Source organism: Pan paniscus, chromosome 3 (genome assembly GCF_029289425.2).
Source record: "Pan paniscus chromosome 3, NHGRI_mPanPan1-v2.0_pri, whole genome shotgun sequence".
Classification (NCBI taxonomy): Eukaryota; Metazoa; Chordata; class Mammalia; order Primates; family Hominidae; genus Pan; species Pan paniscus.
In genome coordinates this window covers 116531034-116556180 of record NC_073252.2, presented here as the reverse complement: position 1 = coordinate 116556180, position 25147 = coordinate 116531034, and the positions used below count along the sequence as shown (strand labels likewise).

The following is a 25147-nucleotide window of genomic DNA, read 5'->3' as shown; positions in this document are numbered from 1 at the left end:
TAGTCTTGTATTCCATGTTTATTTGTATTTTGCTTGGCCCGGAATATTTTTAAACCATTATCAAAAGTTTCTTTGAGAAAAGCAAGTTCAGTTAAAAGTTATTAGAGTTACATGTAATGAATGTAGCATGATTATCTTGGTTGTTTTCTTGCCTGCTGATAAGGTATATACAGCCTTAATTTTTAGTTGCATAGTGCCACCTATTGGATCTATGTGATAAAAACACTTTGGTATTTAGCTGCTTTCTTTAATTCCTCACTGCAATTCATTACTTTCCTAAAACAGAAATACTGTAGCCAGGCTTGGGTATTCAGATTTTTCTTAATAATATAGATGCCAAAACAAAAATACACACAGCCTACAAACTTGATACAGATTTTTCATGATGGGTCTTTCTACACTGTATTTTCTTTGAGCATCTGTGTTTGTTTTGGAAATACAATCTGTGAATAATTTAACATCGCCTTTCTAAGCTGAAAAGAGCTTTAAAAAGAGCTCTTGTTTATGATGTTCTGCCAAGTATTGTTTCTCCTCATACCCTGTTTTTTTCATGGCATTTGTGTGTACTTTTTTATTTACTGTCTTTCTACCCCGCTACACTGTAGGTCCCTCAAAGGTACCTGTGGTACAAATGTTAAAGTTACCCAAGAGAATGGCAGGAATACTTGGAAAACTGATAATGTATTCAAATAAGAAGACTTCTAAAATTTTACTAGTGGTATTAAGAAGGCATTGGTGGATACATCTTGATGTCTGCTTCTTTTACATGGAAAAATAATCAAAAGTTGTTTTATTTTGTTTCTTAATTGTTGGATATCATTTTAGTACTAAGTCTCATTTCTTAGAATGATATTCTCATTTGTGGTCCAAAATCAACCAGTGTTTATATACATACACAAGAGATACATTTTATTCAATTAAAGCACTTTTATTAAAATTAGTATCAGCACAGTATTTGGCACACCCGTTAATCCAAAAATACAAGGAAAAGATTCACATTTTTCCTCAGCCTCCCTATCACTTTCATGTTGTGTAAACTCAGGCCACACAGGGCCAGAACCAAACAATAGCCAGGTGAGGTTTTTATAGCCAGTCTTTCTATCTTTTCTCTTTTCCACTTAAGAACAGAAAAGAAAGGGCAGACAGGGATATACTAAGAGCTAAATATTAAAGTATATTTGTAAACAAAATTTTTAAAATCTGAAAATATTTCTGAGGTAAATATAATTCCCTTGGCAAGGAAAAAAGATAACTTAGGCAATTTTTTGAAAAGTAACTTGATTTTTTTTTAAAGCCATGCACACCAAGATCGAACTCAAAAGAAAAGTAAGGTTAGCTATTTTTGAGCTCATGCACACTGTGGTGCAGATAAGCTGACATCTGGAGAGTGCAAAGGGAAATCTTTGATGCTTTTCAACATGGCCTGAGAGAGATGAAACAAGCCAGTGTAATTTAGAAGCCCTTGCCCTGTTGCCTGAAAATAAAATGTAAACAGTTAAAAAGCTTTTAACATTCTTTACTGTCACCTCAGTTTTCTGAAGACCTTACTTACCTATCCATCATCTGGTTTCTAAAAAAGTGAAAATTGAAAAAACTGTAAGTGTATTTAATAGCCTAGACACAGTCATGACTTGACTCCAGTTTCCTGTTAGACATTCATTTTCAGTCCTGCAAGTTTGAATCTGTCAGGACTGGAATGCATAGGTGTTCTTTGCCGACAATTTCACAGTAATTTTAGGCTGGGTCTGGTTTTGAGCAAATCATATCAGTGATAATAAGGTCAAATTTGCTTCCATTACTTTTGGCTTGTCTGGCATATAATTGGATCTTATTTGGTTTCTAAAATCAGGGGATTTGTTACAGCCTTTGGACTTTTTGAAAATAAAAGGATGAGAAAAGTAAACTTGGCTGAGTGAATGGAAACTGCAGAATTTCTCCCAATTTTAACTTCTGAAAGCATCTCCTGATCTCAGAGGTTGGAGTTGTGGAACAGAGCAGTAACTGGAGTCATGATTGGTAATTGTACTTTTAATCCAGAGGAAGCTACCTGAACAGCACATATTTGTTGTCTTCCGCTTCTTACTCTTCTAGCTTTCCATTTATTGTTCTAAGAATCTCTTTTTTTGTACCTGCATGCTTTTGCTTCTCTCTTGCCTCCTCAAGTAATTTCTTCTTATTACCAGCTGAAGAGAACAAACATTTGTCACTATATGCCTTTCTAACAAAAAGTTTGTCTGAAAGAGTGGTGTATACATCAGATATATGAATTTGTATGTGTGAGTATGTATTTAAATAAAGTTCCTGGAGTGTTTTAAAAATCCATTCTGCTTCTCAACTTTTAACCATTAGAGTGTATCAGAATCCCCTGAAAGTTTATTCTCTGTCTTCTAGATCATTTTTACAATAATGTTTTTACAATAACTGACCAGATAGCCTTCAGGACCTGAAGCCCATCTCATACTTGCCCTCCTGTCAAAGATGACTTTGTCCTGAGCTGAGTGGTTTTGAGAGAGGAAAGGCTGTTCAGGATAAAAATTTTCCAACTACTTTTTGCCAGGCACAATGCTGTACACTGCACATGTATTACTCAGCTAATCCTTGTCACAACCCCTACCAGTGGGGCACCAGAGCCAGGCCCATGCTGTGGATCAGAAGCGACCATAAACAAGAAAATCCAATCCGTCTTCTGGCTTTCTTGAGGCAAGATGCGGGGAAGAGGGCATTGCAGAAATAGAGGGGAATGATTAAAGAAAAAATTTAAATCCTTCCCCGATTCTTTTGAGTATTGTGTTAATAAACCTGTTTTTTCCTGCTCTGAGACCTCCCAAGTGATTTCCGAAACCTCAGCTTTCACGTTGAACATCTGGGCAGGGACATTGGGAGATCTCGGTTTTCTAAGACTGAAGCAGAAAACGGCCTGATGCCCCTACCCCACTGACCTCCTGCTCTTCAGGCCTCGGTTCAAAAGCAGTCTGCTTTATTTGTATCTTTTTCAGTAAAGAAAAACTTAATTGACATGCCAAAGCCTGCAATTCTCAAGCTTTTCTTTAAATGTTATCTTTAAGGAGATTTACAAAAACAAGTATCTCTGTGGTTTTCTCCTGAAAGCCAGAAGAGTTGGGAAGGCAGACTTAATGCTGAACTTTTTTACTTTTAAACTGTAAAAGATGTATCATGGTTTCTATGTATGTTCATGAGGAAGAAGCAATTGAATGATTTATTTTTTCAGTTCTGGCAAAGCATGGCCAGCTACACTGTGAGTATTCTGTGAAACGTTTTTTTCTGATAAACTAACAGAAAAGGTAGAATCGACCGCCTTGCCTAAATAAATGAACATTATTGCATATTTCTTCAAATAGCTGCATTTTTGAAGAAATAGTTTATGTGCTTTGGGGGAACTACATAGACAGCATACTGCTATGCAAACTAGAACTTTTAAAATCAGGCCCAACTCTCTTTATTTATAATCTATGAAGAAACTTAGCAAAATATGTGACACAAGTTGTCTAGAACGTTTTTAACGTAAGTATAAGTAGGTATTATTACCATCACTATATGTTCTCTCTCCACACACATATTGGCAAATATGCATATGCAGATAGACATAAATATACATATATTGATATATCCTTATAAGTGAGATAAATTAACTTTTGTTTGGGTATTCTGGACAACATCTTATGGCTTTGAATTCATGTGTTATCAATAAAGACATCTTTACTGTCCTGGGGCAAAAGCTAAGAGTTGAGTTCCTTAAAAATTGCCACTAGGCCAGGCGCAGTGGCTTACGCCTGTAATCCCAGCACTTTGGGAGGCCAGGGTGGGTGGATCACCTGCAGTCAGGAGTTCGAGACCAGCCTGGCCAACATGGCGAAACCTCGTCTCTACTAAAAATACAAAAATTAGCCAGGCATGGTGGCAGGCATCTATAATCACAGCCACTCGAGAGGCTGAGGCAGGAGAATCGCTTGAACCCTGTAGGTGGAGGTTGCAGTGAGCAAACATCATGCCATTGCACTCTAGCCTGAGTGACAGAGCAAGACTCTGTCTCAAAAGAAAAAAAAAAAGTGCCATTAAAAGACTTCCCAAATTATAGTACCTAGAAATCCTATACTCACCTGTTCATTTAATTTTTCTTGCTTCTCCATAGAGTCCCCTTTACTTGGTAAATCACGGCGAGAGTGGACCAGTCAGATGCAACAGGTGCAAGGCCTACATGTGCCCATTTATGCAGTTCATCGAAGGAGGAAGGAGATATCAGTGTGGATTTTGCAACTGTGTGAATGATGGTAAGCAGTGCCATTAAAAGCTCTTTGTGAAATTCTTTATTAACTAAAATGTATTATACTTCTTAGTTTAGGAGAAGCATACATTCTTTTTTCTGCTATATAGCAGTACCTTCTTTATAATTTTCTAGAAGGAAACCAACTATGACAGGCTCTATTTGGGAAATTTAAGCCCCTTTTAACCTTAGGTAGCTACATGAGCCCCACATGGAAGTTGAAATGTTTCTTAAAAAACTCAAATGTAGGGGGAAAAATTTTATTTCTTAATCCCCTTCCACAAAGCCTCAGTGGGAAACAAAATAAGATTTTTACCTCTTATGATTACAGATGATAAACTTGAGAGACTTTTCCTCTTCTGTCACTTCTCAAGGTTATTCTTGAAAATCAGCTCATTGATACTTAGGAAAAGCTTAGGTATAACCCAGGGCTTTAACACTTATATAGATTTTTTTTTTCACTCCGATGTAAATGTTGGATTGTTTAAGGAGGAAGGAACATTATTAAAAAGGGCTTTCCCGTATTCATTATATTTTGTTTTATTCCAGTACGAATTTACTGATTTTGAAGAAAACTGCTAAGTTGCTGAAAGTGTTTTCACATTTATTACATTTATAACATGTCTATATATTTTTAATTATTTGTTGTTAAATGAGGTACGTACTGAGGCTGAGAACATTCCCATATTCATTGACATTTTTTGAACCATGTGATGATTACTAGAGTATGAGTTTTCTTCTCTGTTTCTTATCTTTGTAGACAGGCTTCCCTGCAGGTAATTAGATCTGAAGAACATATAGCACTGTCTGCCTGTGAACACATGGTTCTACCCACGGGTGCTGACTACTCCCTAATGCTGACTGAGCTGGGGACAGTATTCCTCCTACATCATTACATTCATGGCATCTTGGCTCTGTGAGCATTCTCTGGTGGGAGAGCGTTGCTTGCCTTCTTATTTCCCTGCCACCTTATCTCGCACACACACAGTCCATGGCTTTACCCAACTTAGGGTGCCAGAGACTGGCCTTGCGAGTGCTTCTCATGCAGACCTTTGGTCAGTTCTTAAACGCACCTTGCTGTGGAGTTGAATCATTGGCTTCTAGACTCATCCCAGCCTATGGCCTAAGCCTCTTGGTACGTCTCTCTCCTTACATTAACTATGGTTTCCACTCAGGGCAAATTGGATATCCCATTGAGACCAGATTGTTAGTTCTCTACCCTTACTTCTCTTTCTAAGGAAGATCTTGTTTCCTCTCTCAACCTGAATGAAATCTGCAACCAAATTCATGGCTATCATTCAGTCTTGGGACCTGGATTTCAGGAACCCTGTGACAATTCATTTCTCTGTGCTTTAGTTTTAGAGGAAAAAATCCTGAGAAGGGACAGAGGCTTCTCCCAAAGCATTTGGACAAAGTCCTCCAGCGAGCCCACCAGCTCCTCAGATGTCTTCACCCAAGCCCCCAGCTTTCTTAGAAAGGTGACCAAAATCATACCCACCATGAAGAGCAGCAAGGATCTTCAGTTTGCTGTGACTCTTTGGCCTCCTACCCAAAGTGTTGGCTCAGGGCCTTAAAAGGCCCAGCCACTTCCAGGAAGAGAAAAACGACTCAGAATTCTTGTGTCTCAACACAGCAGATTATGTTCCCTCAGGTATCCATTCCTAGGAAGCTGCCATGTTTATTTTCCAATAGAATTATTCATACTAGGCTTAAATATGTGTCCCTACAAGGAAGCCAGACTCCCATAGATGTATGCTGACACCTGTCTTCTTTTAGGTTTAACAAAGACAGAGGTTTGTTGGAGTTAGAAAGAACCCAGCAGGCTTGCTTTAGTGATTCCACTCTTATTTCCTTGCAAAGTGTCCAGAGATTGTCCAGTGGGGAGTATGTGTGGTCAGAGACATGCAGGAAGACAGGGGCCAAAGGGTAGTACATGATTTATGGTATGACTTGAATGTTGGCTTACAAAAGATGATAGACAATATTAAATGCTAATGAATATAAAATAAAATTTAAAGGGAAAACATTTCACATATTACATTTCTGTGTGTAGATGTGAATGAATTGTATGTTATACTATGTGGAAACTACTGTACTATGCATTCTAAGATAGCCGAGGCAGCATCCTCCATCTCATCTAAATGTAACAAAATAGCAATTTAAGACCCTCAAAGTTTACTTACCTCAGCTGAGCCTGTCAGTTGCTACTTATGTAATCTTTTCAAGAAGTTGAATCTTCCAAATTCAGAGATCCATATGTGCATAAGAACCTTATAAAATTTACTTTAAAAGAAATGGCCATGATACAGTAACAACGTAGAACAATCAAGCCTCGGTGAGTTTTTTTTTTTTTTTAAAAAGAACAACCTCAGAAAACAGTCTTGTTATTCTTATGTCAGTTTCACAGCTAACAATAAATAATGCCAAATTGTTGGCTTAAAAACAAGAAGCATTATTTGTATGGTTTTTACAAATGGCAATGTTGTTCTTTACAAAAAGTTTAAAACCAGAGCATTGGTAGTTTTTCTAAATACTTTTATTGGCAGTGGTTTAGTAGCCAGCCCTATTAATCTCAAGGCAACAGGAGTTCGTTTTTACAGAGATACCAGGCCATATTTGTCCAAGTGCTCAGTATGTGACTCATAAGTGCTCCTGTGCTATTGGATGACTTCCAGATCTTTGCCAGAACTAACCTTCTTAGACATTTGAATCAAATTAAAGTTCCTTAGCTGAGATCTTAGTGGTGTAGTCTTTCCCTAATACAGTAATCCTCTCCACTCTTAAGCCCAAACATTAAAAGATTACCATGCAAACTCCACATGGGTGAAGACATCTCTTAATTAAAGCATAATAAATATTGTAGTTCATAGTATAGTTCAAATAACGAATGTTTATTTCTGTTAGGTATATTAAAAATTCAAATAGTTAGAAAAGTCAGAATTCTTTTTAAAAGAGGTAATAAAATGGGGACAATTGAATTTGGGTTGTGACAACTTAAAAACACCAATAATTTTATACCCTGTTTCTCTAGGATGGTCTAAATCATAAATGTTCTTTGTTATCAATAACTTATAGAATAAGAACCCTCCTCTTTTCCAAGACATGTTTTTAAAATAGTAGGTATTTACGATATACTACATTCCAGCTTTAAAATACATTTTTCCAGATACTAACTCCTTTCCTCTCATAATAAATTTTGAGAACTTACTAAATTGTCTGTGTTTATGAAAACAAAATATTTTCTTTCCTATTTTGTTTTTATTAGTTCCACCATTCTATTTCCAACATCTGGACCACATTGGAAGAAGACTGGACCACTATGAGAAACCAGAGTTATCTCTAGGATCTTATGAATATGTTGCCACTTTGGATTATTGCAGAGTAAGTGTTCCCAGAACTTCAAGTGTTTATACATTGACGTTAAATTCAAGTGAATAACTTTCATATGTAAAGAACTGACTCTTGATTCACAAACAAAGCATTTTGGTGGTACCATGGAGTGGTAGAAATGCCTAAGACACAGATCCCATCTCCTAGGTTGTTAACATGATTCAACTGCCAAACCATCTACTGGAGGAATTATTTTTAAAAACTGAAATGTGGTGTCAGAAATAGAAAACAATACTTTTTTATGTCCTTGCCAGACAGAATATACCTGGTTCTTAATGCAGTAGTTCCGTACAGTGCCTCTGCCTCCCTTATTTTGTAAAGAGTCTCAGAAAAACTTCCCTTCCAAGAGAAAAGCTCAACCAAAATGGTTAGTAGGACTATTGACGTGTTTCTGTACCTCCCTTCACTCCTGTTGCTACCACGATGATTTGGACTCTCAGAATCCCCCTTACACTGTCTATCTCAGCAGGCTGAGATCCTGGCCTTTGATTTTCCTGCTCTATAATGTCACCATGAGACACGCCCCCACACTCACTGCCTCTCATAAACCTCTATTGGTTATTTCTTTTCTAAAAAATTAAATTAAAAAAAATTTAGCTTTCTTTGTAAGGCCATTAAGCATTGCCCCCCAAACTGTCACCTCAGCTGTCTCTTCAGTTATACAAAACTTTTCACCATATACTCTGAACTCAGCCCCTTTGACAACTCCATGCCTTTATACCAGATGTTCATCTGACCAGAGTATCTTTCCATTCTCCTGTCACATCTTACATACCCCAACTGGCAAACCCCTCCCTATTCTGTAATGCCTGGCTGAAATTTTAATTGTGTATATGCATTTGCAACTTTCTCTGTCTTTATCATGGTAATTATTTACTATAGCTTCTGTTTTTTCACGGAATTTAGTCTATATCTCTATTTTAGCATTTATCCCCATGGAATTTAAACCTTCTTACATGTCTGCCGTCTTCTTAGATTCTGATATCCTCGTCATCTTTATGACATTTACCACACTATCTGCCATGGGATAGGTAGTTGATCAGTGTATGTGGAATAAATAAAACAATGAATTTGCGGGTATTACTATTCCCAGGACTAGCCATTTCCCTTGTCCAGTGTCACAATGACATCATTATGGATACCTTGCAAGGCTTTAAAATTCTTCACTGATTTGAAAATCACATCTTCTTGCGTATCATTCAGATTTCAGCGCATATCTGAAGCACCATGTGTAGACTTGAAGAAACAGGACCATTCTAACTTATTTTCTTATTTTCTCTTCTAAAAATGAGTGCCTACTAATGCCCAATTCCCAGAAAACAGCTTCTGACCCACAGATTTCTTTCATAGATGTTTGCAAGGGGAGCAGTCATGTATTGAGTGTAGATGATAATGAACATTTTTCCTAACTAGAATTTTTTTCAGTTGACTGGCTCTTAAAATTTTTTCCATTAACATAACTTACTGCATTTATTTTACTGCTTTATATGATTATTTTGCAATATATTACGTAGAACTAGTTGTTAAAGAAAATGTGATGCTTTATTAGTTTAAGATGTTGCAACATCTGAACATACTTAGGGAAATTTAGGAATATTTTTGGTACAAATGCTTTATTTTAGGCAAGAAACATGTCCTAAAATACAGTGACTTTTGGACAGTTTATTTGTTCCTAACTGCTGTTAACTGAAGGAGAATCAATGGGCAACATGCAAACATTTAATGTTTTAATTAAATGTAAGAAAGCCATTGTAACTAATGATGGAAAATTTATTTGCCGATCTTTGCAACCATAGTATAAATCTGACCCTGCTCTCAGTTTCTAGTTCTCTGCCAAAAAAGTGACATGATCTTGATTATATGCTTTTTTAGTAGTAACTTAGGCAGAGAGTCAAATCTGTTTCTGGGAACAAAAGTCTTAGTATCTTCAAACTCTGTTATCTGGAAATATTCCAGAAGTCTAATTGATGGGAAATCTCACCCAGCCAGGCAAGGAACCAAATAAAAATTGTACATTTTGAAGAACTTTTTGTAAGCATAATCTTCCTTTTATTATTCCAAGTAGAGTTCATAATAAATATGCTGTAAACATCTCCCAATTTAATTATAATTTAAAATGTAAATAAAGTATAATAATGAGTTGGCTTAGCTATTCAGACAATGAAAAAGTTTATTTAATTTGTACATGTATTTTTTACACCATGCACTTGGAAAGAGGAATTACAAAATCACATTTTCCTATTCATCTTGGCTCATCTTAGTGTTGATTTTAGATGGTAAAATTAACATTATTGAACATTTACCATGTGCCAAGCTGTAGGCTAAATTCTTTCTATGTATTGTATCATTTAGTCCTCACGGTGAACCCATGTGGTGCGCACCATCATTACTTGAGGAAACTTAGGCTTAGAGACCGCGTAAGTGCCAGCTTCAGGCCATACATCCAGAAAGTAACGGAGCCAGACTGAAAACCGTATCTGTGTGATCACAGAAGCCATATTCTCTAATCAGTACACTGTGTATACATGAGCAAGTATTAACACAATCATCCTGGAGTTCCCTCAGAAAAAAAAAGGCCTCAGCTTTGCCATATAACTGAGAGTTTATCATTAATAAGTTTATGGAATATATCTGCATGTAAAGTGTACTTGAAATGTGAAGTCTCCATCCAAGTCAGCTTTTTTTTTTTTCTGAACAAAAATGTAGTTTCTTCACTTAATTTTAATTCACTTTGACATTACCAGATGCCTAACATGTCTAAGGTACTTGTCTGTGTGCTTTAAGGCATAACAAAATTAGCAAGATAATAAACCTGCTCTCAAGGTACTTACAATGTATAGACCTGATAAGAAATGTCTATAGTTTTCATATAAACTCAAATATGATAAATGCTGTAAGAATAGAACAATCATAGTGCCGTAAGAAAACAGGATTGGGAAGGCTTCATAGAGGAAGTGACATTTGAGCTGATTAAATTATGAGCCTGGACATGAGAACTAGGACAGTGAGCAGAAATAGTTTCACAAACTTATTGACAATTTACTCAGATTTCTTTAGGGGCTAGGCAGACATTGTAGATGAAGTGACATGGACCAGGATAATTAGAGAGTATATTCCCCCTTCCCTCAAAACATATTCAAATTCAAATATTTTTTCAAACACTATGCCAAACAAAACACTTTTCCAGCCAAATTCTTGGCTTAGGCCCACTAGTCTGTGACTTTTGGACAGGAGATATTTTGGAAATGTAAACTACTTAAATTGTTGGGAGAATGTGTATTGGGAATAATGGGAAGTAAAGCTGGGACATTGTTTTGAGACGCAGTCTATCTTTTTATTTTCCCCTGGGTCCAGCATTGTATCTTTGATTTCTTAGGTTTTTATACATGTTTGTTAAATGAGTATCATGGTAAGTCTTGAATGTCAGGCCATTGAAGAACTTACGTTAATTCAGTAGGCCATGAGGACAATTAAAGGTGAAGGTGGAGTTGTTCCATTCATTCATCCATGCATTCATTCACTCAGTCAACAGTTAATGAGCACTGTTTGTGGTGCCATGCTCTGTGCTAGGCTCTGAGGACTCAGTAAATTTCCTGTTCTCAGAGAAGGAAGCATTGTGATCTGTATTGAGCATCAGACAGTTTATTCTGACAGCAGTCTGTATAATGAGAGGAGAGATTAGAGGCAAGGGAACATTAGAAATTAATGTAGTTGTCCAACTATGAGAAAATGAGGGTAGTATGATAATTCCCCCCAAAATTAAAAATAGAATTACCGGCCAGGTGCGGTGGCTTATGCCTGTAATCCCAGCACTTCGGGAGGCAAAGGCGGGCAGATCACGAGGTCAGGAGTTTGAGACCAGCCTGGCCAACATAGTGAAACCCCATCTCTACTAAAAATAAAAATAAAAATTAGCTGGCATTGGTGGTGGGCACCTGTAATCCCAGCTACTTGGGATGCTGAGGCAGGAGAATCGCTTGAACCCAGGAGTTGGAGGTTGCACTGAGCCGAGATCGCACCACTGCACTCCAGCCCAGGTGACAGTGTGAGACTTCTTTAAACAACAACAAAAAAATTGAATTACCATATGACCTAGCAGTTTCACTTCTGGGTATATACCCAAAATAATTGAAAGCAGAGTCTCAAAAAGATATTTGCATATCCTTGTTCATAGCAGCAGTACTCACAATAGCCAAAAGGAGGAAGCAACCAGGTGTCTATGGAAGAAGAATGGATAAGCAAAATGTGGTATATACGTACAATGGAATATCATTCAGCCTCAAAAAGGAAGAAAAGTCTGACCCATGCTACAACATGGATGAATGTTGAGGATGTTATGCTAAGTAAAATAAGCCAGCCACAAAAAGGATAAATATGGAATGATTCTATATGAGGTATGTAGAGTAGTCAGATTCATAGAGACAGAACATGGGATGGTGATTGCCAGGTGCTGGAGAGAGGAAACAGAGGTTGTTTAATGGGTACAGTTTCAGTTTTGCGAGCTGAAAAGCATTCTGTGATGGATGGTGGTAATGGTTGCACAGCATTGTGAGTGCACTTAATGCCACTGAACTGTACGCTTGAAATGGTTAAGATGGCAATTTTTATGTTTTCTTTGCCACAACTAAAAATAATAGAAAAAGAGAGAAATTGAGGATCTAAATTTGGCTACTGGAACTAGAAGAGCCACGTGGACCTTCACAATTAACTGGTTGTGGATGCTAAGTGAGGTGGACAAGTCCATGGAGACAGTGAGATTTCAAGCCCAGGTTATTTTAGTTTATCGTGTTTTTTTATAAGTTTCTTGTAGGAAAGACCAGTATAGTTGGAGAGATATTGTCATAATCTCTAAAATTTTGAGTCTAAGGTGCTGGCAGAACTTTTATGTGGATGTGTGCCGTAGTTAATTGGAATGCTGGTATTGAGCTCAAAAGGAATCATGATGAGAGAGAATTTGAAGAGTTGCCTATATAGAGGTGCTGGTTAAAACTGAGCAAATGAACGAGATTTCTGTGATGGACGTGGGTGGGAGGAGAGAAGTTGGATAAAGATGAGAAAATGAAAAACAGAAGCAACAGTTAGAGAGCTGGGAGAGGAAATGATGCTTCAGTGTCCTGGCAGCTAAGAGAGCCAAAGTGGTCTGGTGTGCCTGAAGTTGCAAAGAGATAGAAGAGATCTAGGATAAGAGCTGGATTTTTATTTCAAGTCGCTGTACTTTGCAATCTGGATGGTTCAGTGACCTTTAAGAGAGCAGTTTTAGTAAGGTGGCATGGAAAACCAGCATTTTATAGAGTACATACATGTTAAGCTTGGCTGGACAAAGCCAGCTGGATTGAATGGGTAGAGAAATAGATTAAGAAAGCTAATGATGAAGCCATGACAGTTATCTAGGCACAAGATGACAAGCTTTCAGATGGTTAAGAGTAGGGATGGGCCGAAACATCGTTAAAGAATCATTCTGAAAGTGAAAACAATGGGACTCAGTTATTGAAGGAAAAGGAACAGCCAAATCTAATTTCACACTTTGAAGCCTTGAGTTGGCATGTAGTGACGTTATTCCCATATAGAGAAATGGGAAGAGAATGTGATTTAGAGGAACGATGAATTAATTTTGAATATTTCAAAAACCAGTTATAGTGAAGCATTTCTGTAGAAATGTGCAAATTGGAGATATGGAAAATATTCCATGAGGAATTGGTAATGCTGATAGAAGAGATTAAAAGAATGGTACAGCACACTTGGGTTTGTCACAAAGAGGTTTTGGTTTAACTAATGGAAAGGTTGTTATTTTCATCCATTATAAATCAGCACAAGTCTATGCTGTGAATTAAAGTAGGTGTGAATCAGGAATGATTTGCAATAAAAATTATTCACATAGACAGCAGAATTCCTTCATTTCTTTGTTGGTCTGATTTTGGCAAAGGCTTGAAGTTTTCAGGATGATGATTTTTAAGTCCTATAATTTGTTTTTATTTAAAATGAAGGATTTTATTTTAAAAAGTTATCTCTAGCCTTGTAGTGGATATAGAATGAATCAGTAAGATAATTTACAGACATTGTCATCTAATTTTAAAATAATTAAAATACAATTTTAGAAAATTTTTGTAATTTATTATGAAGTTAAAAATTAAGTTGGTCTAAATTCTTTATTCTGTATGTAGGTCACTAAAGTTGTTTGCCTGTGGCTCTCTTTTCTAAATATTTTGTAAGATGCAACTGAAGGATCACTTCCTAAAAGCTGTTTGAACACCAGCCAGTAAAGGGACCAACAACTAAAAAACATGTTCGTAGCAGCTGCTTTATGTCACAGTGATTATTTTAAACAGATAAAGAAAAGGCCTGACGTTCTATGTTACCACAAATATGTAAAAAACTAGGTCAGTACTTAAAAATATAGTACAGTTTTTAAAAGTATACAGTTATATTTTCATAAACAATTTCATATCTTTAAAATGGAAAGAGCTGATAGAAGAAGAGAGTCTAAAATAGTGACATCCAAGTTAATGAAGTTTTATTACAGTTTCAAAAACAAACACTATTATATGTATTCTTTTTTAGCATAATTTTTTAGTGTGCCAAACATATTTCGACCTGTAAGGCAGAGTGTTACAAGCAAGTCTGGCCATGATTCTGTACTTTCCCTTCAGCAACTGTAATAATAAAGCTTTGCAAAAGTGAACCTTCTGTGCTAGATGTCATAATAGTGTCTAATTCAATACTAACCCAGGTCATACCCTGGAAAATAAACAACTTCTTTTATCTTTTTAATAGCATCTGAAACCAGATGCTCTAGATATTCTGGAAAAATGATTTAATTCCACAGATGGTATATCCTAAATATTAAATGAAACATCTGATAACTTTCAAGAGTTTCTAATGAGTATTGACATTTGATTATGCAATGTATTTACTTTATATCTATTTATGTGATGTGTTTGCTTTCCTATAGAAGAGTAAGCCTCCCAACCCACCAGCCTTTATCTTCATGATTGATGTTTCATATAGTAACATAAAAAATGGACTTGTCAAGCTCATATGTGAAGAACTGAAGACCATGCTGGAAAAAATTCCAAAGTAAGGCAACCGTCATTCTTTTTACAACTTATACATTATTGCCTAATTAATTTATTGGCCAGAAGATAAGTGCTGAATGACCAATTGATTTTTTTTGCTAATGAGGACATTGGGTAATTAGTCATAAATCAAACAGCATCATTGTTTTGAGTCCTTAGAAAGTTAGAGTGATTTTTGTACAAAGCAAAAGAAACAAACTGATAAAAAGAAATGCTATGGTAAAGAACTTTCAAAGTACATTATAAATTATAAGAAGAATCCCAACAGTGTGGTAGGAAAGACTTTGGATGTGTTATTCACTTTTCAAAGCATTGATTTTCCAATGGAAACTAGTAGTTGCTGAGCATGGCAGAGTTCGAAGGGATGACAGGAAACTGAACTGTTGTCTTATGGCAGAGATGGTAGATTTTTAAGCAGTTTCCTTTTGCCCTTATGATAAGCTGTCCAACCCATTTGCAGCTTTACTGCCTCTGTGTCCTGTAACTTAACAGCCTGAGGTGCACCACATTCCTTGCCATTGCAAGAGGGCAGCAAGGAAAGGTGAAAAACTAATTCTAATAGCTAACAGATGAACATACCTTAGACCTTACTCAAGACTTCAGACTGTGCTTTAAAAAGGCTGTTGGGCATATTACCTGCTTTAATACAAAGAAGTAAATCAAACTGATGGCAGTCTTACCATAAGAAATATAAAGTTACACACATACACAGCCCAAAACAAATTTCAGGAGAGAAAAAACAACCAGATTTGTTTTGAAAAATAAAGAGGAAAAAATGTATCTTGGCTTGAATAAAAGCTTTTAAGAGCGGTATTTGGAAACTAGCATGGAATAACTAACACTATCCTTTTATTTTTCTCTCTTATTGCCTCTCCTAAAACTAATATCAAATGTGGCTATTTTAAAATTATCTTATTATAAAAACTAGTTGTTTAAGATGAGGAATAACATCTAGTAAGGAGATTCATGAGCAGGGAGAATGCCATCCCTCATGCGAGGAAATATGAACAGGCTGGGAAATGTTGTCTGTAACCTAGTCCCTACGTGTCCCACCCCCAACCTGTCTCCCTGAACATCAACAATCTTTGTTCTGGAAAAGGATGTTTTTCTGGAGGGTGGGTTGTTGGCTTCAGCCCTTAGAGCTCCATGAATCTTTGGGTGCCCATTCCTCTGTATTCTTTGCACATATGACTGGTGCTTTGGGAGATGTGAGGCTCAGACAAATGAACTCTGGACCTCCCAGGAGTGGTTTTTGTTTGTATCTGTGAAGCTGAAGTCATAATATTTTCGAAGATGGTTTGGAAAAGCAGTGGGGATGTTTAAAAAACACCGAGGCAATTTCAAACTAAATTCTAAAATGAAGAATGAGCTGGGAGCAAGTTGAAGATGGTGGCATAAGAAAGGCGTCTGATGCCTGCAGATGTGTTTGTGACTGTAGGTTCCCTTACCCTATTCTTAAGGAAACTTGAGAAGTATGGATTTTCTGCTGAATATGATGTATTTTATTACAGAACTCTCTCATGGGGTTGGTTTAATCTGAATTTGAACTTGATTAGCATGAAAGAAAACTACTCTAATTGCTGGAAATGGTCTTTCTCTCTTTTCCTTCTCTCAAACTGGTTCAACTTAGGCTAATCTATTATCCTAGACAGTTACTTCACCAGTCCCTTGTTCCTTATCAACGCTGGTGATATGAAGCTAATAGCCTGTTGATATAAGTTATGAAATCACACTCTTTCCTTTGGTGTCATTATAACTTTATGTACCATTGGAGCACAGATGTGTGACTTTGGCAAAAGATAGGAGGAAAAAATAAAGATACTGTTGGTTATTCTCTGCCACTATTCCGATCTCTCTTTTAAAAGATTTTATTCAAGCCAATTACCTTTTTCTACTTTATCTTTTAAAACAAATCTGGTTGTTTCTTCTCCCCTGAAATTTATTTTGGGCTGTGCATATGTGTAACTTTATTTTTTTTAAGGTAAGATTGTCATCAATTTGATCTACTTGCCAAACAGCTTTTTAAAAAGCACAGTCTGAAGTCTTGATTAACATCTTAGAGTGTGTTAATCTCTTAGCTGATCTTTTGAAAAAGGAAGGCCTCATTCTTTACTATTTAACTTTGAATTTATACCTTTGGCCTCTCAAGGTTGCCAGACTTTTCTGACTTCTCTGGAACAGGAAAGAAAAGATTTGAAATGTTTCATCTGTTATTCAGATCAAGCTCTTTAGTTATTTTGCCTTTTTTTTTTTTGTCTGTTTGTTTTTAATGCTGCTGTAACTAAAATATTCCAAATGCTTGATCTTAAAATTTTCTGGTTCATCTAGTTACCAATGTCTTCAGTATTGCTCTGTCAGGTTCATTCCATTAAAATGATGATGGGGCAAGCATTGAGAGAAGTAATCATTGAAAAAAAGAACATCAACATATTAGTCTTTATGAAATCTCTTATATAACTTCACAAAACATGTCTAGAATTAATAGGAAGGAGAGGCTGAAAATTAGTTTTCTTCTGGATATGATTTAATAAGGCAGTTATACCGTTAAAGAAAATTTTAGGACAGTTCTGTTTCTCAAACAAAAAAAAGTTCCCATGGAGACCAGTACTAATATTTTGCAATAATGTAGGATGTTCTGATTAGATGCTTTTAAAAAATGTTAATTTAGATCTTAAGTGAACCCTGTGAATCCCAGGATACTCCTTTCCCGTCACTTGAAAATGTCCAAATCCAATGGGAAATAGTAATCTAGTTTTTCCTCTGTAGATTTTCTTTTATGTCTTTTGCCTTAGTTGATTCTAAATTAACTATTAAAAGAGAATAAAAGCCCTTTGTGATTTGCTGGGATATTTTTCACCTAATGTCATAAAAAGTTTTACTGGGAAATGGGAGCTTAACTAGTGGTGTGCTGGTAAGCTCTCAAAAAAATAAAGCCTTAATTTGTAGTGTTAGCTCAATCCATGGTGTCAGTGCTTCTAGCCAGGCTGGTTCTAAACTATCAGGGTGACATCACTAAACTGGAGTTGGGAAGAAGTGTATACTATTGGGTTATCAGTTGGGGCTCTAACTTGACATCCCAAATCCAGTTTTTCACCATCATGATAATCATCCTCAGTTAAATATCGAATTCCCCACATTGTACTCGACCCTCAGGGGACAGATAACATAAGCTTTGGGTCCTGTCCTTTATTAGCATGCAGTCAAGGACTTGTGACTAAAAGGTACCTTATGCTAAGAGCCCAATGAGAATGATTTATAAGTGTTTGGAAGAGGAAATGACTTCTAATTGGTAGCATCGGGGAGATTTCACAGAGGAGGAAGAATTTGCACTTGGTTTTGAAGAGTAAGATTCAAATGAATCGGGTGGGGGTTGGGGTGAGTATGGATGCAGTATAGCATAGTGGTTAGTTGCATAAAGTTGCACCATTTAGGATAATTGAGGTGTGTGTGAGTGTCTGTTGTATGTGTAGTTAGAAAGAATAGGGATTCTCATTTCTGAAAGCTTTGCAAGTGTCCAGAACATAAACAGTTTCCAAGTGCTTTTGCAAGGGATTATGAGAATCTATTTAAACTGCCCAGTGAAGAACAAATAACCTCAGTTGAAGTGAAGGAAGTAGAGAAGAAAACACAGTTCAGAGTCAGTACCTTATCAACCTGTACTCTGTTGACATATCAAAGAAATTGGTAAGTCTGCAGCAGAATCAGCAATTTGAACTTGAGATACTTCCATCTAGATACTTCCATTTTCCTCTCCCTTGTACTCGAGTAACTCTTTAGGCCGTATGCAAAATTTAGAAGCTGGGCAAACCAGGTTCCTTTTCAAAAAAGTTGTCCTTTAATCAAAATAAGTTATGCTGACATCTAATGGTCAAAGAAAGTGGCATGTATGTTTTGTGTCTTTTCTTTAACCATTGAGCACTATGTAATATTCTCCATTGAAAATTGGTAAGAGCATCAATAGTATCTACGTGTTTTCTTTTAGGGGAGACAAAAATAGACTGTACAATGCACTCAACAAACATGAAACTAAGTTTAGACCATGAAATTCTGAAGGTACTCACTATAGACTATAGACTGGAACGAGAACATTCATGCCTTTATACTTACAGGAATACTAAGGCCTCGTTTTGGAATTCCTTAAAAAAAAAAAGCTACTTTTTGTTACAGTTTTAGAGCTTTGGAGCTTTTTAGTGCTTTGCCATGACCATCATAAATGCTCACCTAATAACAAGTACACTGTCATTTTATAAATGTAACTTATTTTATATATTTATATTATGTGTTTATAAGGTATATAGTTCCCCAAATCTAGCCTATTTTCTGTTGAGATTCTCTGATATGTAAGAAAAGAATCAGAGAAGAGGAGCAAGTGTTTTCTCAATAAAAGCAGCTGTCCTGTTAGTAATATGAGTGTGGCTTCCTCATCCCTTGCTTCAAATATTCCATTTGTTCTTCTGACCTTCTGGTGACTTTTGAGAGAGCCTTGTTTACAAGGAATGTAAGAAGCCTAGCTTATTCATGAAAAAAGCATTATTGTTTTCTATAGATTGAAAATAAATATGTTACAGAAATATGAACAAGTGTTTACTTGATTTTTACCTAGAATTTTGAGGATTTTTTTCCTTATCAGTTTGTTTATTTTTGTAATAACTCCTATCCCCCATTGCCGTGACTAGTATTGTTTACACTTGGTAACAGAAAGTAAGACAAAAACTTTAAACATGTTTTTATGTATTTTATAGAAGACACACTTACTGAATTTCAGATAGAAACCTCCTTTTCATCTAAATTTATAAAGCATCTCAAACACTTTTTTTTTTCCTTACAGGGAAGAGCAAGAAGAGACGTCTGCAATTCGAGTGGGTTTTATCACGTATAACAAAGTTCTCCATTTCTTTAATGTGAAGAGTAATCTGGCCCAGCCTCAGATGATGGTGGTGACTGATGTTGGAGAAGTCTTTGTTCCTTTGTTGGATGGTTTCCTTGTCAACTATCAAGAATCCCAATCTGTGATTCATAAGTAAATATCACGTGTTTTATAATTTAAAAGTAAATCAGGTGTCTGTCTTTAATTGCACTGTGTTTTGATTCAATCATACATTGTTTTATCATTAGCAAGGGGGTTTCAAGACACAGATTATAAAACTCTATCATTTATGTTAAGTCTGTCTTTTTAAAATATAGACCAGTATCTAAGAGATTTTTAAATATAGACCAGTATCTAAGAATTTTTAAAATGCTCACATTCAGCCCTATTGGTTCTTCCTCTTTTTCTGGAAAGGTATCGCAAGGGAGCTATTTCCTATATATGGATGAATGTATTCAATGATGATGGTAATAACTGAAGATGTAGCCACTGTTCCAAGAATTTATGGTCTAAGAGATCAGTATTGCAGTGAATAGAAAAAATATCTACAAAGAATGATTTTGTAAATGTTCCATTCAAATCATAGATTTTGGTGCCAAGCCACGCTAAGATATCATTTCCTAAGGAAAAATTACCTATAGGTGTTGGTGTCAAATAAATACCATATGTGTTTAGGCTTGAAATGTCAGTGATTTATTGCTTGAAGTTTATTAAAATATGCTCAACATTTCAAACCTTTTGCTTACTCATGTCTTATAGTTTGTTGGACCAGATTCCAGACATGTTTGCAGACTCTAATGAAAATGAGACTGTCTTTGCTCCTGTCATCCAGGCTGGCATGGAAGCACTAAAGGTGAGAAGAAGCCACTTCTAATTGCTAGTAAATAAATTTTAAAAACAGAGAGACAAAAAATAAGAAAGTTTCATTTATGAAAGAAAAGACAGTCTTCATTAAAACGTGGGTCACTAGAGGCTATTCCAAACTTCCACTCAAATCTCAGGAGGAAATGACCAAAACCACAGATTGCTCCCAGTGTGTCCATTCCAGCACTGTTAGCATCTGAGCAACTCATTTTGCCAGGATTTCCAGTTTAGCTCCTCCCTCTGGCTTTTATATGAACTTTATATGGTCTATTTTAAAATTAGTCCAACAATATCAGAACTACCAGATTCCCATATCACCCTCCCCAGCCATGGGATTTTCAAACATGACAGGCCAAGGCCTTGTGACAGTCAGTGACAGAGATGTGAATGCTGATTGCCAGAAGTAGATGAGAGGTTGGCCATGTCTCCAGTTGGGAAGCTGAGTCCAAAATGACTCTGATCATTCTCATAGTAATGAAGACAGTAAACTGAAGAAGCCATAATGATTAAAAAGCACTCACTCTCACGCCTGTAATCCCAGCACTTTGGGAGGCTGAGGCAGGCAGACCACCTGAAATTGGGAGTTTGAGTCCAGCCTGACCAACATGGAGAAACCCCGTCTCTACTAAAAATACAAAATTAGCCATGCGTGGTGGCACATACCTGTAATCCCAGCTACTTGGGAGGCTGAGGTGGGAGAATCGCTTGAACCCGGGAGGTAGAGGTTGTGGTGAGCCAAGATTGTGCCATTGCACTCCAGCCTGGGCAACAAGAGCAAAACTACATCTCAAAAAAAAAAAAAAAAAAAAGAAGCCCTCACTCTAAAGCATCATTATTACCTTAACACAAGAGTCAAACCACTTTGGCCCTGACAGCTAGTTTCTAAAATTAATTTTAAAATGTTGTTATTAAAGTTAAATTTAAATTAACTTTTAACATAAAATGCTTAGTAATAATAACAAAAACAGCAACAACTGTATTACAGAACTGAGTTTATGAAACACTTCCCACATAATTTTATATCTAAATGTATAACTTGGTTCTAAGACAGTGATTCTTGCTTGGGTTTTTTTAATCTGCAAGAGTATTCATTTATGGGATCAAAGACTATTGTGGATATCACTCAAAAAGTCTCAGAATATATGTCAATTTAACATAAAATTAATAACATATATTATAAAGCAACTTGAAGATATTAAGGCTCACCTAACAGAAGCAAACAAATAATAATTGGTTGGTCTTCAGAAAGAAAGGAATTTGTTTTATTCCACGTTACTACAAACAAATATCTTCTATTTCAGTTTGAAAGGGTTGTTTTTGTTCTTCTCTCCTCCAGTAAGGTATCTAGAAATCCATATGTAAATGTTCCTGTACACAATAAGTCATACATCACCCTACAAGTCTTTCTACTCTAAGAAGTTAGGACTGGGAATAATATTACATTCATGGATTTGTGTGTAAAAGGAAGGATGAGTAGATATTCATTAGCTAATATTTCACCAATTAAGAGAGCATAGTAGAGTTGTACAGCCAAGGTTCCACAGGATCTGAGCGTAGAGTTCCAGCTCAACCCCATATTTCATTTCTAAAAGGGAGCAATGCTATCTTACAACAATGGTTTCCACATTGGCAGTCCACAAGAGGTCTAGAGACTGCTTGGCAGCTTAGAAAGAAAAAATATATAAAGCAAATTGTGTACATGCATTCTATGTATCTGAAATTTGATACTAATTATGATGCATTATGAAAATCACTATGTTCTTAATAGCCGTGTTCTCCAAGGTTGCTCATGCAGTACAACGACTGCAGCAATCAGTATAGTCAGCCATCAGCCAGTTTACTAGAGTCCAACTCATTTCAGCCGATGTGATATATCTTCATATCTTTTGCATCTTATTTTTTGTTATATTTGCAATTTTATTGTTATAGTAATACATATTTTTACCTTGACATTTAAAAATGAGAAGAAACTAATATCTAAATATATAACAACTCAGGATAACTTCATAAATACAAACTTAATGAGTAGTATAATAGTGTTCTTACAAAGTAGAATGAACTATCTTTATAAAAGGTAAATAACTCTTTATAAATAGATAAGGAACTATCTTTACAAAGTGACACTGTTGGACGTAATGTCAATGGCAGTTACTGCTGTCCCTGCTGGCAAAGTAAACATTGTTCTCCCCAATGCCAGTTTCATGCAGAGGCTGCGTGATGCTCCACTGCTGTCCCTGCCCCTAGGCTGCTTACAGTGTGCTGGAAGAGATGTAACTCTGTAATACAAAACATAATGTTCATTGGTTATATTTTTTTTAAATGGGGTGGGAGAAGGGCAAAGAGTAACTTTGGAAAGCCCAGGACTGTGGCTGGTCAGCCAGATAACTCAGGATATTCTGCCCAGAAGACCAGAGATGAGAGTCTCATCCCCTGTGCACAGGGAGTAGAAATGGAAAGAACATAAAGTGAAAGCTTTCTTATTGTGTATTCAAGTGAAAACATTTCAGAACAGTACTCCCCTATTTGAATTATAGCTTTATTTTCTATCAGCTAGATGCCAAGTAAAATCTATATATAATCAGTAGTAGTAAACTTCTTGAAGCAAACAGAGTAGACAAAAACTAACCAAAAATTGTGCTAATTTGTCATGAAGATAAACAGCAACTGTTTGGAAAGTTCTTATGCGTCCTTTTGAAAAGTCCCTGAAATATCCAGCTAAAGGCTTCAGTGCACTCTTTTCTGTTGTAAATGCTTCCATGTCCACAGCATCTTGTACTCATAGCATTTTTTTCCCCACATAGTCTTTCAAAATCTGCATTTATTTCAAAATCTGACCTTCATAACTCAACTATACATGAATTGCTGGCATTGTCTTTTAACTTGGCCAAAGAACAGTTTTCTGAGTTAGCTATTATTTCCACCATAAAATTGGGGGTAAGATTTGGCAAAAAAAAAAAAGAAAAAAAAATTGGAAGAAAATGGCCTTTAGTGGTTATGCTTAAAATACATGATGAATTGGGGGGAATTTATCTGTAAATTATCCATAATACGTACCTAAGTGTGATTGCAGGGGAATGCATCACAAACAATGCTCCTTGCACAAAGGTTTATGGAGCACCATAGAATGGAAGGTGGTAGTCTCAATGGGGGTTGGAGAAACACAAAATCAAGGTCCTTCCTTTTCAGGGAGCCCTTGATCTACAGGAGAAGACAGTAGGATACTTAAAGTTGTGATACAAATGTCATTAATTCTAGGATAGTCTTTTCTATTAAAAAAAAAAAGCAGGTAGAGATAATAAGCTCTGCCGAGGGTGTTAATAACTTGTCTCTCAGAGGAAAGGGTGTCAGAGCTGAATTTCAGACTATGAGTTCTCCAAGCCAGCCTCTCTCAACCTGTTTTCTGCCATGTTAAGAATGATATATGGCATTCATTCATTCTGTATGACTCGCTCCTATAGGCAGAGTCAGGCTTTGGTGAAAACATAAATTTTTGTAGGGAATAGAACATTTAATACATAGGAGCTTTATCTTTTATTAATTTGCTACTTATAAAAGACTATATAATTGTGTGTTTATGAAATTATGGATCTAGAATTAACCATTTTATAAGGAAAAAGTAAATATGACTTTTAAACAATATAGACCTTTTTTCCTAGTGGGCCCTGATTTTTTTTTCCCTCAGAGTTTTACTGTAGGTAATTTTCTTTTTCTTTGAGATGGAGTGTAATTCTGTCACCCAGGGTGGAGTGCAGTGGCATAATCTCGGCTCACTGCAACCTCCACCTCCCAGGTTCAAGCAATGCTCCTGCCTCACCCTCCCAAGTAGCTGGGACTACAGATGTGTGCCACCACACCCCGGCTAATTTTTTGTATTTTTAGTAGAGATGGGGTTTCACCGTGTTAGGCAGGATGATCTTGATCTCCTGACCTTGTGATCTGCCAGCCTGGGCCTCCCAAAGTGCTGGGATTACAGGCCTGAGCCACCACGCCCGGCCTACTATAGGTAATATTAACAAGACAATCAAGTATGTTTAATTATGATTAATACTGTGTACTGGATGATGGAATTCTCCCAACAATATTTTGTGTAGTTTAATGTATTGCCTGTGTCATGGGATAATTGAGAATTAGAGAAGTTAAATAATTTGTCCAATGTCATTTGGATAATAAAATGGCTGATTCTGATCATGGCAGGTGGGACCCATGTTCTTTACTGCTATAGTATAAAACGGCAATATTAATATGAGTAGAGAATGTCTAAATGAATAGAATTTTTGACAGTGAATGCCTTAGGGGAATTGGGTGGGCCAGGCAAGAAAAGTTGAGGAGAAGGTAGACTTTTTTTAAAAGCTTTATACCCTCTTTGATATTTGAATTTTTTAAAAATTATTTTTATAATAATAAAAGCTACAGGCCTGGGCATGGTGGCTTACACCTGTAATCCCAGCACTTTGGGAGGCCAAGGTGGGCGGATCACCTGAGGTTGGGAGTTCGAGACCAGCCTGACCAACATGGAGAAGCCCCATCTCTACTAAAAATACAAAATTAGCTGGGCGTGGTGGCGCATGTCTGTAATCCCAGTTACTTGGGAGGCTGAGGCAGAAGAATCGCTTGAACCCAGGAGGCAGAGGTTGTGGTGAACCGAGATCACACCATTGCACTCCACCCTGG

The 25147-nt window shown here is 36.5% G+C and overlaps 1 protein-coding gene across 5 annotated transcripts in view; it reads left to right on the top strand.

Annotated features, from left to right (window-relative positions):
- SEC24D (SEC24 homolog D, COPII coat complex component) overlaps positions 1 to 25147 on the top strand; it is a 116850-nt gene that overhangs the window by 65932 nt on the left and 25771 nt on the right. For all 5 annotated transcript variants that reach the window (XM_055111778.2, XM_008955429.5, XM_008955428.6 and 2 more), the window contains exons 9-13: positions 4151 to 4289; positions 7548 to 7663; positions 14622 to 14746; positions 19574 to 19765; positions 20372 to 20465. In XM_055111778.2, the coding sequence (XP_054967753.2) occupies positions 4151 to 4289; positions 7548 to 7663; positions 14622 to 14746; positions 19574 to 19765; positions 20372 to 20465 (666 nt within the window). The remainder of the gene's footprint in view (positions 1 to 4150; positions 4290 to 7547; positions 7664 to 14621; positions 14747 to 19573; positions 19766 to 20371; positions 20466 to 25147) is intronic.